The sequence below is a fragment of the Carassius carassius genome, chromosome 34, assembly GCF_963082965.1.
Source record: "Carassius carassius chromosome 34, fCarCar2.1, whole genome shotgun sequence".
Lineage (NCBI taxonomy): Eukaryota > Metazoa > Chordata > Actinopteri > Cypriniformes > Cyprinidae > Carassius > Carassius carassius.
Window position 1 is genome coordinate 27,930,544 of NC_081788.1, and position 15,586 is coordinate 27,946,129.

The following is a 15,586-nucleotide window of genomic DNA, read 5'->3' on the forward strand; positions in this document are numbered from 1 at the left end:
GTTAAACTGAGATAAAAGAAAGGATTTTAATGCAGAAAATCCTCACAGAAGATTTGAATATAATTCAGAATGATACCAGTGAACCCAGTAAATGAGAGCAACAGGAACATGAGTCAGTGTGATGTGCACTGTGAAATACATGTGACCCACAGGGCAGCGGTTTGAAGAGACAGACTAATTGAAGTTCAAAGTCACAGCTGTGTATACTTATATATATCACACACACACACACACACACACACACACAGACTGCTGCAGCTATCAAAATGAGGACATACAACAGTTATATACAGTACCATATATCATACAATTTTTTTTAAACCTACAATACAATGGTTTCATTGAAATATAAATACATATATTTAAAATAAAATTTGTAAAAATATATTTCATAGGGCTGGGCAAGTTAATGATTTATTATCGCGCTAATGCATTAATTTATTAACGACGACAATTATTTTATCGTGCGTTAATGCAGTTTTTTTATTATTATGAAAGTCTGTTCCTCACTGGCTCTGAATACACATACACATACAGATACTGTATACATATATATATATATATATATAATTAATTTAGTTATTTTTCCAGTTGAGGATGTCTCTCCCAAATTCTTCTCTAACTACATCTAAGCAAACACACAAATGCACACATTAAATCCTGTACATAACACTCTGACAGGTGCTTTGGTGTCATTAATGCAACTACTGTATAAATAGAAATACCAACATGAATTCTAACTAAAGTTATCAGTTTCTATAAGTGGCAGTAATTAAAACTATAGAGATGTAGAGTTTACATTTAAAAGAACAAATCTATAAATTGAAAGTTGATAGAACAGATCAAATCAAATCTGAATTTGACAAGCAATGTTTGAGTTCATATTGAAATCTTTGACTATTGCAGACTATTATCTTGGCAATTCAAAGAACGATATGCTACATAGTTGAGATCATTTGAAAGGAATGTGAACTTGAAATTGAAAATTAAGACCTATTTCCTAAAAGAAGCATCTACTACGTAGCTTAAAAATGTTTTTGAAAATTTTTATTATAATGTTTTTACAGCATTCAACTTTATTTTCACCCAAAATATAACATTAGTTGAATGTTACTTTTAATATTCTAAGAACGTTGAAATTCCATTTCTTTTTGTAATTATAATGTTATTTAAAGGTTACAAAAATGTTCCTTACAACATCCTACTAACTTTTTCAGCCCAAATATGATGTTTTATGAACTTTTTATTTTACCCCCCAAACAAACAAATCTATCACCAAGACATATGTATTGATTTACTATCTATGTGTGCCTGGGTTATCGTGCTGACCATCTTAACACTATTGGCCTTTGGCTATTTGTGCTTTGGCTACCTTGCTGAATGCCTTAACACTAGTTAGAATGCGCACTGTGTAGTTTACAAATAGAAATACGTTGCAAGCTGATGAGAGAAGAACCCAGCATCCACCTGAGCAAAATATATAAATCAAGTCATTGATAACTGTGATTGATTTAACTTTTACACTCTTATTGTGTATTAAAGCCATTAGGATTATAAAGAGAGCGTGACTCAGACTCAGCATGCAGCTGAATCGGCCGCACTCTCAGCACAGCTACGGAAAACATTGACCTAAGAAATAAGCCAACGTAAACATTGAGGGTAAGCAGATAATAAGTGAACCCCAGTTGAAATGCATTTGAGTTAAGCCTGTTCTCATGTCCTTAACTTGTCAGCATGTCCTCAGAACAAGTACAGACTGCTTGCTGCTGCAGCTGTATATACATGTATGCATAAATGCTACTGCTTACTGTATACTTAGTATTTCTCTCCTGCATGAATGCAAGACTGTTAAACATGACACTCAGTTTGAACTTGTTTATGGTTGCCTATTTAGAAATTTAGATACTTTCTGAAATGTACTGCAACTGCTACATCGAGCGCTAGTCAAGGATTTGAATATTTGAGCAGCAAGCTCATTGGCTGCTCATACAAAATGAACCAATCAGCTGCTCCAAATGATAATGATGTCATTATATCAGATTGAGATCGACACTACTGGCCTGTGCCATCTAGAGTATCATGACTTTATATATAAAATAATAATACATTTACCAGAACATTCCATAAAAATTAATTTCAAAACTTTTGTCCTGACATTCTTATAACGTTTAAAAAACGTTGTCAAAAGTTCCATGTTTGAACGACTTTGGAGAAATTTGCATATTCTTTTTATATTCCCATTGGAGTCTTTTATGAAGTACTTTTGAGCATCACGACTCTATCAGAAGAGGATTCACATCTAACAGCTCACCCCTGTCCAGTCCGTCCCCCTCATTTCCATTTCTCTCTGCAGCCTTCTCTTCGCTGTTTGCTAATGAACTCAGACTTAATTACTGAACCCTGGACGGCTCTCACAGCCCCACAGCTTACAGTTAAGCCCCCTGTGGGAATGTGTGTGTGTGTTAGTGTTTATATTCATTTATTTCCCTTACATAATATATCAAAGTACTCCGCCAGTCATTTTTAAACCGTGCTCTCCCTAATGACCACAATTACTTCAGATAAATCCATCAGGTTACAAATCGAATCAAAGCAGCCCATCAATTATGAAATACTTTACAAAAACAACAATCTGCCCTCCTGTACCTGTGTTTGTTTCTGAATCACTTTTATCAGCAAGACGTCATCTTGGAAACAAGACAGCAAACAACGACCCTTCCTCGTTTGATCGAGGTAGTGCGCTCATGTGAGTCTGTCATCCACACAAAGCTGAAGAAGGAAACCAGTTTTTAAAACCATCTTAAACTGTGTCTTTTACAACCTTGAGAGGAATCGCTCTCAAACTGTTTGCATTTGCCTTACCTACCAATTAAATTCATTAAATTGGTGTGGGATCCCTGCTGATGTGGGCCGTATGCGCTTAGATTACAGATTAAAATATCACCAGCACTAAAAACCTTGACATCAAGTACTGCAGAACACTTCATTTTTACAATTTCCCATGAAAATGTGAAGTGGTGTTTATGCGGTCAACCTGTTGCTGTGATGTTAAAGTGTTGTGGGTGCTTTCTAAGGCATTTTTATGTAATGGTTATCTAGTGCATGTCTTGATGATCATCTGGTCTGTGGATGTGGCTCGAGTCCCTCCTTCAGTGTGCGTTTGTGGGATTTTTTTTATTTGTTTTATTTTCCAGAAGGAGGGAATGGAAAGTCTGATCACTTAAAGGTTTCCACCTGGAAAAATAGTCCTGTCAAAAAAATAATCAATATGCCAACTTTATAGATCGAAATTTTATATATGTTATCTAAATTATCTAAATGTAATGTAAATGTAAATTATGACATCCTTACAGATCGAATTATTCAAAATACATATGCACATGTATATACAAATATATATATATATTTAAAATACATACGCATCATTTACACACAAACACACATAATGTATACAGTATATGTATTTGTTATATATATATATATACTGTATACACTAAAAGTAAAAATGAAATAAAGACTTTTACAAGAATTTATTTTATTGTTACAAGAAAATATATATATGAAATAAATGTTCTTTTGAACGTTCTAGTCATCAAAGTGTCCTAGATAAAAATGCATAAGGGTTTCCAAAAGAATATTAAAGCAGCACAACAGTAGAAAATCAGCATATTAGAATGATTTCTGAAGGATGATGTAACACTGAAGACTGCTGTAATGATGCTGAAAATTCAGCTTTGATCACAGGAATAAATTACATAATGCAACATATTCAACTAGAAAAGTTATTTTAAATTGTATTAATATCTCACATTTTTTATTGTATTTTTTATCAAATAAATGCAGCCTTGGTCATAGGATACACTTTCAAAAACATATATTTTTACAGTTTCTGAAGTTGTTAGGAGTTTAAGTTATTCTATATTTTATATTTCTGTAAGTATTTATATAATGATTCAGTCAATGATGTTTCATGGAGTTACATTGCATCAATTATTCAACAACAGGAAGTTGTGGACCTTAAGAGTAACTTTTCTGTTATTTTTATTGCTTTTTACCAACCTAACGAAAGCTCAGGACACTTTCAGGTTACAGAGCACACAGACGTATACACATTTATTCACTCCAACAAATACACAAACACTCTTTTACACACACACACACACACACACATCTTTCTAAGCACATATCTATTCTATCTATCTAGAAAATTTATATTCTAAATTGTGACACAACAACTTTAAAGTGAAATCACTTTTTCATATATTAAGTCATGCCCTTAACTCTGTAGCCAAGAACCTAAGAAATGATCTACACTTTACAGCATGCAGCCAAATACTCATTACTTACTCTGAATGCTATTCTCATTGCCATTCGTGGTGCAAATTAAATGGATATATATATCAATAAAAAATAATACTATTATTTTAGCTAGATAAAACACAAACACACAAGCAAAATCTAGTTATTTTAGCTCACTCTACAATGCAAGTCATATCTTGCATTGAGATATTATTTTAATGACGATATAAAATAGAAATTCAAAAAAATATAGTAAATATAAAATGTATTAAAATAAAAAGAATGTTTTCTGACCTTAATTCATATTATCAAACACAAAAAACATCCCATAATGAAAGAAAAATAATTCTGTATTATTTAAATGGTATTTATATATTTTTTCATATTTTTATACTGCCTTTAATTCATGCTGATTATTTTTTTTAAAGTAACAAAACTAATAAGAATCACGGAGAATGAGAATAAAACTCAAAAATAAAATGTCACATTATAGTAATGAGAATATGTACGGTGAATGTGCCTAATTGTCATGAAAATAATGCAATGATGCATGACGCAGAGTAAGTTTTATGTAAAAATCTGAAGTAATTAATGAAAAAGTGTCAAATAATTACTTAATTTTCTTTTTAAACACATTTCTGTGAGATTCACACTTAAAACAAATCAAATTAAAACTATTAAAACATTTTTAAGTAGAAATATTATATGAAAAACTTAAAAATAAATAAATAAAAACTAAACTAATACTAAACCTAAACCTAAACCTATAATGAATTAATGATAGATAGATATATATACTTCAACTTTCCCAGCAGTCATCCACCAGGAGAATTCAGTGTTTTGGACCATGTGAATGTGAACGTGACCGCAGTGATGTTCATCATAGCTGATGTGAGCAGCAGAGAGGAATTATTTTGTCAGTCCTATGCTTTCAATCGACCCCTTGGATAATTAAGCGATGCTTATCACAGGAGCTGTAATCATAAGGGCTTAGAGCAGGAGACCGCAGTAAAATCACAGCTTTTCTCTGACCTCTGTGAACTGGCATGATTTTATGCATGAAAATTGCATATTTAAGCAATAAGGTATGATAGGCCGGCTGTATTGATATTGTTATAATCACTAAAAAGTGTTATTAGGCATGCATGATATTAGTGCCTTTTTGATTTTAAAAAGTGATTACTACACTGTAATATATATATATATACACACACACAATTTTTAAATATGTAAATAAAGCAAAGATCATTATGGAAGTCAATTTCAACCATGGGATAAAAAATTAAGGAAATAGCAACCTTATATCAGAGGTTTTTATTGTATCTGACTTTTTAAATATTTTTTTGTTCCATAATAATAATTATTGTTTATTCCAGAGAAAATAAATTGTGAGATCAACTTTTTTCTTTGCAACTATGGCTTTTTTCTCAGTTTACATGTCAGAATTATTATTTATTTATTTATTTTATTTTTTGTTGCTCCACTTAATTAAAAATAAGTTTTTTATCTCACAATTCTGACATTTTTTTCATGCAATAGCAAGTTTATGTCTCAAAAATTTGACTTTTTTTCATTTGAATTTGTTTAATTCTTGCTATTCTGAATTTATATCTTGCAATTCTGACTTTATATATATTTTTTGACTTCTGAGAAAAAAGTCAGAATTGCTAGAAAAAAGGACAAAATTGAGAGATATAAATTCATTTTAAGATTAAAAGTTTTTAAGGTATTTTTTAAGCATCCTTAAATTACTGGCGTAGTTTGACAAGAAAATATTAATTTCAGTCTTTCTACTCGAATATTTTACATATGATTCAATATGTTACTTGCAAATTTTTTGTAATTAATTGTGAAATTTACTAGCAATTTCTGAGTGAAATTTGTTTCTACACCAGATGTTTGACGTGGTACAAAAACAGCAATACCTTTACACTAGAAGATATAGTTCCTGACATGACATAAAACGATCTTTCACTGTTTAGTGTATTTTAGCTTGAGTGGAATCCAGGACCAAAAATAGCTGTCTCATTATAAGGTTTAATTACTCTAATGCTTTAGATTCCATTCCTAGCTTGCAGGCTTGGTCTGATCAATGTTAATTCAACACAACCCTGACTCCAAACATTAACCAAATACTCAGTGGTCCGTTAAACACGGTCAAGACAATAAACTTGACAGCAAAGCCCAGACCACAGACAGCGCCCACATCGAAAGATGTTCTGGATTAGTGGTCCAGCGTCTGAATCGATCCCCGTCTCCCAGACTTTAAATAAGACCACCATCCCCATTGCAATCCATATATTGACTCCTGTAGTGAAAATGAAGCTTTTTTACCCTTCTACTGTTTATGGTGCAGTGGAGCGTTTCAGGGTGATGGTGGGGTGAAGCCAGCGGCTAGATGGCGTAATTAATGCTGAGTGGGGTCATTACCAAACTCATCGCTGATGTTGTGTGTTATGAAATGGTCTGTCTAAGAGCAGCTGTACATCTCTGTCCTGGAACCAATCCACTTAATCCATCTGAAAGAGAGCAAAACAAGAGAATGAAGGCTGTAAACATGTCGGATCAACCTTAATCCCGCACAGCTGGTTCTCAACTCAGGACCCGGTTTTTATATTGGTCATCAGTACTGTATATCAATAGGGTAATACAATGTTAAAATTCTATCTTGATGGTTTCATGCTCTTGGCAGCCAATAAATCACAACACAGAACACACTGCGCTTGACACAAATCAAGTTTCTGCTGGTTGCAAGTGGAGCTGAATTTAAATCAGTGCTGTTTGCAAGGACCTTTTCATAATTTGACTAGATTCTACCTAGCAATTGCTGCCAAGTTTTATTTGACTTTAGCAACAAAACATACAGTATGAGATTTATTTTCTCTATACCTCTTAAGTACATTTTGCCCTTATAATTGTGCATGATTATAGAGTCTTTTTCACTCTATAATGTGCATTTATAATTAAAAATAAAAATAAAATAATGAACAGACTTGCAACCCACCAGTCACATTTTTTAATAGTCATCTTATAATAATTTTGTTATCATTTATTATTACATTTAAAAAAAAAATTCTCTAAACTTTTCTTTTTGCAATCATGACTATGCATGGTTATAGAGTCTGTGGTTGCAGTCTATTATGTGCATTTAGCATTATTTTTGATAAAATAATGACCATAATGACTCACAAGTCAGTAATCACTGTTATATAATAGTTTTCCCTCTTAAATATTCATTGCACTATTTTTTTCCTTTTCTTATTATTTATTTATTTAAATCAATACTTCAACACTAATTAATTTTTTATTGTATTATTTATTTAGTTATTATTATTATTATTATGTGCATTTTTACACAATTCTCTAAACATTTCTTTTTGCTATCATCCATGATTACAGAGATTATTACATATTATGTGCATTTATCCTTTATCATTAGGAATCTGATTACTTCAAAATGACTAATTAGCTGAGCTCGTTAGATGGAGGGTGGTCACTTTTTGTTACTTGTTTCCTGCTGTGGGCTGTAGCCTACATCATGAGATTATGTTGGGTGTTCAAACTGACCTCAGCATGACTCATTTCTCTGCTTTCTGCTCAATGTCACTTTTTAACCTTCAGCGCAGATGAGCAAACATCCAGGACAAAGACAGTAGACACATCCATCATCTTTCAGTGATGAAATGCGTCGATGAGTGTTTCTATAGTGATTTGGCAGCATTCAAAAAAAGAGACAGATAATTAAAGGCATATTCAAATAAATAAATCAATTTTGACCTTGCATACCAGTTTCAAGAGTTAAATTAAGTTTCTTAGAAAGTTTCTAGGAAAATATCACATCTAGGCCCATAGCTTTGTGTAGAAAAACATAAACTGTTTTACGTTTTACAAATTAAAAGAATTTAGCAATATTATGAAAAATAAATAATTTTAATAAATATAATTTAAATCGACATTACATATTATTCAATATTATTTCATGTTAGTTTCAATATTTATCTTGAATTAATTTGAACTTTAAAAAAGCACAAATTCTTAATAATTTTAGTAAATAAAAATGTTTTACTGCATTCTGAGTGTTGTCATAATTTGCGTGACATCTAATAATCAGTAATATAACTGTGAAATTTTTTTTGCATACAAGCCTTTATATTTAATTATTTTTTAAGCATGTAACAGATTGTAGTTAGTTATATGTTGTGTATATATGTGTATATGTGAATATAAAAACTACCGTAATCAATTATACTGCATAGTAACTTTACAGTATTTTAAAATACAGTGCAAAAACATGAACTGTAATTAATTTTACAGTATTAATATACTGTAAGTTATTATACAGTATGTTGTGAACTACTGTAGTCAGATTTACAATAATATTACCGTGGAATAAAATACTGAAGCTTGCTGGCTATTTGTTGCCAGTAAGTTACTGTTGATTTTACGTAAAATGTTTTACAGTGTACTATTATATATAGATATAGTTTGATGCGTTGATATTGAATTATTCTGTTATATCTTTCATAACATTGAATTATTCTGTTATATCTTTCATAACATTGAGAATCAGCTTTATACAAAGTTTGAAAACAAAATAATGATTGAGGAATAAAACTGTCATTGCCTTTTCATATATATATATATATATATATATATATATATATATATATATATATATATATGAATATATATATGAATATATAACTTATTCCTGCTGTCCACTACAAGGAACAAATAATAAAGTATGAATAAAGTATGAATACACTTTTTTTTTTTTTTTCGAAAATGCTTTTTTCTCAGTTTTTTTCGTGTGCTCCAACTAATGACAATGACAAAAAAAAAATTCCAAACCTTTTTTTTTTTCTGGTTCTCAGGAGATATTTTATCTCAGGATATTTATTTTTACGTCTCATACGTAAAGCCTCATTTTCAGATTTTCTGTTCTTAGTCCCAGTATACAAACTCTTTGTTTAAATACATATATGTTGTGTTTGAATTAATATATTTAAACCTCACTCACCATAGACTGGCAGTAATCGAGAAATGTTTTCAATGGTGCAGCTCCCTCGTGCGGTTTTCTATCGTCACCGTGTTCAAGCGCATGCGTGCTTTCACTCCCGGAAGCATCAGGTTTATAAACAGAATCTAATGTGCGACTGTCACAAACTGACCTATAATGACGTTTTTAATAAATACCAGCTTAAAATGACTTAACTGCGTTAAAACCTGTTCTTATTGTGACTTGTTCTTCAGGAAAATCGTCGTCAGACTATTCTGAGGCTGCAGTTTCAAGTTCAAGCCAAGGTAAGCAAGTTAAACAAGTTCAAGATGTTTATATTGACAATTAAACATTTAAATATGTGTTCCACATGCAATACTGCATTGCTATTATTGAATGTTCGAACTGATATAGTAGTTCAGTAAAAGATAACATCACCATGATTCAATATTGTTTCATTTGTGTGTTTATGATGAAGTTTTCAATGATTGTGCTTTTGAATCAGACTGAAGAACCTGAAGAGAAGATGCCAGCTAGAAACACTTTAAACAGTGAGGTCAGATACTCCAAACTAGCCAGTGATGATGATGGATATATTGATCTCCAGGTGAGAAAAAAAGGCTTTTAACGCTCTTAAAAGCATGAATCATTGTTGCTCACTTTAACTTTGAAGTTATGGGTGAGAAGGGGTTTTAAAAAGATTTATTTTTCCACCTTTACCTCAGAATGTGTCCCGTTTAATTGTATTTTTATCTGAACAAAAAAGACTAACTCATGATATATTTTTCCTACGACTTTCAGAAGACACTCACTAAAATGTCTTTTTGTGTAACAGTAGTTCATGTAACAAAAAAATCTTGTCAGGCATTTACAACAAGAATCATTAGATGACATATTATATTATTATATGACATATTATATAGATGATTATATATATATATATATATATATATATATATATATATATATATATATATATATATATATATAAAACGTAAGTACAGGTCAGAAATAGGTATGTTGTTTCATTTTTGCATAAATGTATCAATGATGTAACATTATTTCTCAGGTATCTTGACATTCTATTTTCACAAAAAATTTTTGAAAGATAAAAGTACACCCTTTACTTGCATTTAACATGCTTTCTGTGTATAAAATCACTTTTGTAAATAGAATTTAATGTGCAAACCAAAATGCGATGTTGCATCTTGACCTGTTCATAAATATAAAATATCTCACAAATCAGTCAACACAATACAACACAGAAATAAACATAGAAATTAAACTTTCAGTGCATTTGCTGATGTTTTGTAGTAATCAAAACCCATTTAGTTCTTTAGACAGAAATTCTGCATGATGTTCTTTCTCTTCTCAGTTTAAGAAAAGTCCTCCCAAAGTCCCTTATAAAGCGATCGCCCTGGCAACAGTTCTCTTCCTCATCGGCTCCATTCTGATCATCATCGGATCCCTCCTGTTAGCAGGATACTTTGAAGTTAATGATGTGAGTGCAATTATTATGTTACAGCTCCATGCTTTGCTTTCATGCACTGCCTTCCAGATTGTTCCATTATTAGCTTCTCATTCAGATTTCTAGACACGTTCCTCATGCATTTGTTAGTGTGCATTAATTTGATTTCTTTGGTCAAAATGTGAGAAGGACAGTTCCTCTAGTCTAAATGCATGACCATCATATTCAGTCAGTCAGTTAAGCATCCTGCATTGAACGTGTGGAGGATGTGATGAGATTACTCTACATCTCTGCTGTGCAGCACCTGATGTGGAGGTTAATCCTTCAGCAAGATGTTCAGATTTAGAAACGGAGCACTTATGAAACCCCTCCACCTGCGGCCTGCCCTGTTTCTTCACCTAGTCCAGCTCGTGACGCTTGATCAGTGTGCTAGATCACAGAAATCCAGACCAGAGCTTCCTCTTAAAAACAAAAACAGCAGAATGAACCAGGCAAACATTTTCATTCAGTCTTGCAGTATTTATTTTTTTCCTACTACGTTTACACAGCAGGAGAATTTGTTCTTATTGACACGCTGTTGTGTTTATTAGTGCTTAAATACAAATACATGAATGAATGAATGAATGAATATATATATATATATACAGTACAGACCAAAAGTTTGGAAACATTACTGTTTTTAATGTTTTTGAAAGAAGTTTCTTCTGCTCATCAAGCCTGCATTTATTTGATCAAAAATACAGAAGAAAATTTAATATTGTGATATATTATTACAATTTAAAATGTTTTTAAATTTATTATACTTTAAATTATCATTTATTTCTGTGATGCAAAGCTGAATTTCTAGGATCATTATCACATGATCCTTTAGAAATTATTCTAATATGATGATTCATTATCAAAGTTGGAAACAGTTCTGCTGCTTAATATTTTTTCAGAACATGTGATACTTTTTTAGGATACTTTGATGAATAAAAAATAATAAAAATAAATAAAAAAAAAGAAGCTATGTTTTTAAAATATAAATATTTTGTAATAACAATATACACTACTGGTCAGTAATTTGGGGTCAGTATTTTTTTTTCTTTCTTTTTCAAAATAAAATAAATACTTTTATTCAGCAAGGATGTGTTAAATTGATAAAAAGTGATAGTAAAGAAAATATATTATTAGAATATATATTATTAGAACTTTTTTTTGAATAAATGCAGTTCTTTTAAACCTTTTATTGATCAAATATATTAGACAGCAGAACTGTTTCCAACACTCATAATAAATCAGAATATTAGAATGATTTCTAAATGATCATGTGATAGACTGATGTTACATGTGACACTGAAGGCTGGAGTAATGATGCTGAAAATAAAACTTTGCATCACAGGAATAAATTATCCTTTTAAACTATATTCAAATAGAAAATTATTATTTTAAGTTGTAATAATATTTCACAATATTACAGTTTTTTTCTTTATTTTTGATCAAATAAATCCAGGCTTGATGAGCAGAAGAAACTTCTTTCAAAAACATTAAAAATAGTAATGTTTCCAAACTTATGGTCTGTACTATATATATATATATATATATATATATATATATATATTATTGTACTATATATATATATATATATAAATGTATTTTTTATATATATAAAAAAAATAAAAAAAATAAAAAAGTCACTGATATCAGTGACATTTTTGAAAAAGTATGTGTGTGTGTGTGTGTGTGTGTGTATAAATTTAAAGGGCCACATAAACACAAAACACATATTTATTTATTTAGCCTATTTATTTAGTTACGTTTTTGAACGGTTTGAATAGTCAGGTTGGAATTCATGTGATTTTTAACTCTACATTAGTCGTAATTGTGCACTAAAAAATATATGGCAAGCTCTTGCAGTCAACATCTCTGTGTTTCTGTCCCTCACAGCACCATGATCGCAGCATCCCAGTCCTGATTATTGGAATCCTAGTCTTTCTTCCGGGGTTTTACCACCTGCGCATCGCCTATTACGCCTTCAAGGGTTACCGCGGTTATTCCTATGATGACATCCCTGATTTTGATGACTGAGTGGTGAGGATGGGCTGATCTGACAGTACTTTGAACCTGGTTTTCCAGAAATGCACCATCGCTGATGTCTGCCACGTCAGAATGACTTGAAAGACTCATTTTTTTACATTTTCATAGACAAAGAAGGCAATTTGAATTCATTAACTAGTATGATTACTTAGGTTTCATGTAAGGAAAATAAATTTATCATGAATTTAATGCCATTATTTGTAATGCAAACAGATCTCAGTTCAGTTGTTACAAGTTGTTGCAGCAAGCAAAGCCTGAGGCAAGAAAAACTACTCAAAACATGCCACATGCTGTTTTCTATTTTACAGCTCATTTGATGGATTGCACTAGGGTTTAATTTAAATCTGTCATGACTTACGTGATTTCTCTTAAATATATATATATATATATATATTTTGTGGAACACATAAAATTAGTTTCAATCCGTTCTTGAAATTAAAAACCAAAGGGTGTCATTTTAAACTGAAATGCATTTGTGTATGATGTGAATAAAGCACCATTGCAAATGTTTCATCTTTGATGTTATGCAACTGATTTAACTTATTTGCATTGATGTGATTTTATTGCCATTAGAGAGAATGCTTTATGAATAAAGAACTTGTTTTCAAAATGAAGACTGGCGGTTATCATGATTGCACTAAGAAAGGCTCTAAGGTAATTGTAATCTTAAGTAAATTAGGAAAGAAGAGGAACCCTGATCATAAAACTAGTTGTTTTTGATGCTCAACTTGCGCCCCCGTGTGGAACGAACTTGCGCTCAGAATTAACAGCAATGCTATATATATATATATATATATATATATATATATATATATATATATATATATATATATATATATACACACACAGACGCACGTATACTTACTTTTTATGTACTGAGTATAAAATGAGTCAAATAACTCGGCACAAATAAATTTCAAATTCAGACATATGAGTAGACAGCAAATAAAAATTAAAAACTGCAAATCTCCAGTATACCAGGTGTTTGTGTGTATACATATATATATATGTATATGTATATATATATATATATATATATATATATATATATATATATATATATATATAATTGAAGTCTAATTATTATGTTATGTCCAAATCACAAAAAAACACAATAATTGAAATCGGTTCGTAAAAATCTGCTGTAATTCCAATATTACAATAAACAAAAACATTACAATGTTGCAAAAATAATCATTTTGATTACTGCAACATTGCATTTTTTGGTTCATTTAACAAAAGTGATTTATTTATTTATTTATTTTTTTTACATAAAGCATGTTAAATAATAATAATAATAATAATAATTATTATTATTATTGTTGTTGTTTTTGTTTTCCAAAAACAATATATATTTTTTATTGTGTTCCAAAAGCAATGTCAAAACTTTTTTCCTCTTACAATGAGGAGAGATGGAGAGAGAGAGAGAGAGAGAGGGAGAGTGTGTGTGTGTGTGTGTGTGTGTGTGTGTGTGTGTGTGTGTGTGTGTGTGTGTGTGTGTGTGTGTGTGTGTGTGTGTGTGTGGGTGTTCGTCGTGTTTCACACTGTCCGTGTTTGTAACGCGAGGCAATCGTGTGTGTAACCTCACAGTCTCCACTGGACTGAGTCTGAGCGAGTGAAGAGTCGCGGGGATCTTTACCTTCCCTTCAGTCTGGAGCAGGATCTGAATGGACTTCAAACAGACTTGTCTGAATGGCACAGTTTAACGCAGTCGACAGGTTTCACGTGCGAACAAACCCACGGGACGCACGGTTTCCGCGCTGGGATCAAACCTGCTGTTCTGACCATCAGAGTACGGGAAGTTTTAAAGAGACGCTGGACGCACAGTAGCATTGACTAATCGGGCTCTGGGTTTGTTCTTAAACCTTTTCAAGCGATTTCTAAAGTACTTTTAAGAATATTTAAAGTGTTTTTGGGGGGGATATATCTTGCATCTTTTTTTAAGTGGATGAAAAACCTTAAAGCCATCGATGAAGTGACACCTTCATGTTATCATCAGTCAAGCCTCTAACAGGTAAAAGAAACACATACATGCATATTTAAGTAGACATATTGCAATCGTTTGCGCCAGCAGATGTTATTGTCAGCATACATAATTCATAAATCAGAGCTGCCATTCATATGTTCGAGCCTTGTGTTTGAATTATGATGTCTGTGTCTTGCATGCAACATCTGAAGATGCTGTTCAGTTGCGTGTTTTGTTCTTCATGGCTTTATTTCTGTTTAAAAGTGTGTTTACTGGGGTGCACGTGAGGTCCAGTGCTTCTCATGAGAACAATAACCAGCACACAGTCTCTGACCAGAGCTGGACATGCTGGATATCAGCCCTGTCCACTACTGACACATTCAGAGTACTTTATATCTACTGCATTTTTTAGAGTGTGTATATATAATATTAATATATATGTGTGCATATACTGTATGTGTGTGCAATTTCTGTGTGTGTGTGTGTGTGTGTGTGTATGTTTAATGGTTAAAAGTTAAATGTTTTTAGTATTTGAATTAAAGTTACACTTTATTTCATGCTTTGTTTCATTTTAACACTATTATTATTTGAAGCTTATTGTGATGTTGGGTGAGATTTTGTTAGGTCAGTTAGCATTTATACTCCATTACCTCATATAACCTATATATTATTTAACTTAACACCTCCATGTACAGTATTTGAGCGCTGTGGCCTTTTAGTCTAATATTGATGCATTGGACATGCTTTAATGGCCTTGTATGCAATCTTATCATGTTTT

At 31.5% G+C, this 15,586-nt stretch overlaps 2 protein-coding genes across 5 annotated transcripts in view; both read left to right on the forward strand.

The window, feature by feature from the left end:
- LOC132114943 (transmembrane protein 230-like) overlaps positions 1–13,083 on the forward strand; it is a 59,930-nt gene extending 46,847 nt beyond the window's left edge. Inside the window, exons 2-5 of one of the 2 annotated variants that reach the window (XM_059523338.1) lie at positions 9,553–9,596; positions 9,802–9,905; positions 10,674–10,799; positions 12,693–13,083. In XM_059523338.1, the coding sequence (XP_059379321.1) occupies positions 9,825–9,905; positions 10,674–10,799; positions 12,693–12,833 (348 nt within the window). In that variant the 5' untranslated portion in view covers positions 9,553–9,596; positions 9,802–9,824 and the 3' untranslated portion in view covers positions 12,834–13,083. Of the gene's footprint in view, positions 1–9,435; positions 9,597–9,801; positions 9,906–10,673; positions 10,800–12,692 lie in introns of those variants that run through there. The other variant, XM_059523337.1, reaches the window with a different exon arrangement.
- A 1,292-nt stretch (positions 13,084–14,375) lies between these two features.
- LOC132114945 (uncharacterized) overlaps positions 14,376–15,586 on the forward strand; it is a 37,736-nt gene continuing 36,525 nt past the window's right edge. Inside the window, exons 1-2 of one of the 3 annotated variants that reach the window (XM_059523342.1) lie at positions 14,377–14,693; positions 14,788–14,856. The gene's annotated coding sequence lies outside the window, so the exon portion shown is untranslated. Of the gene's footprint in view, positions 14,857–15,586 lie in introns of all 3 variants that reach the window. The other 2 variants (XM_059523343.1, XM_059523341.1) reach the window with 2 other exon arrangements.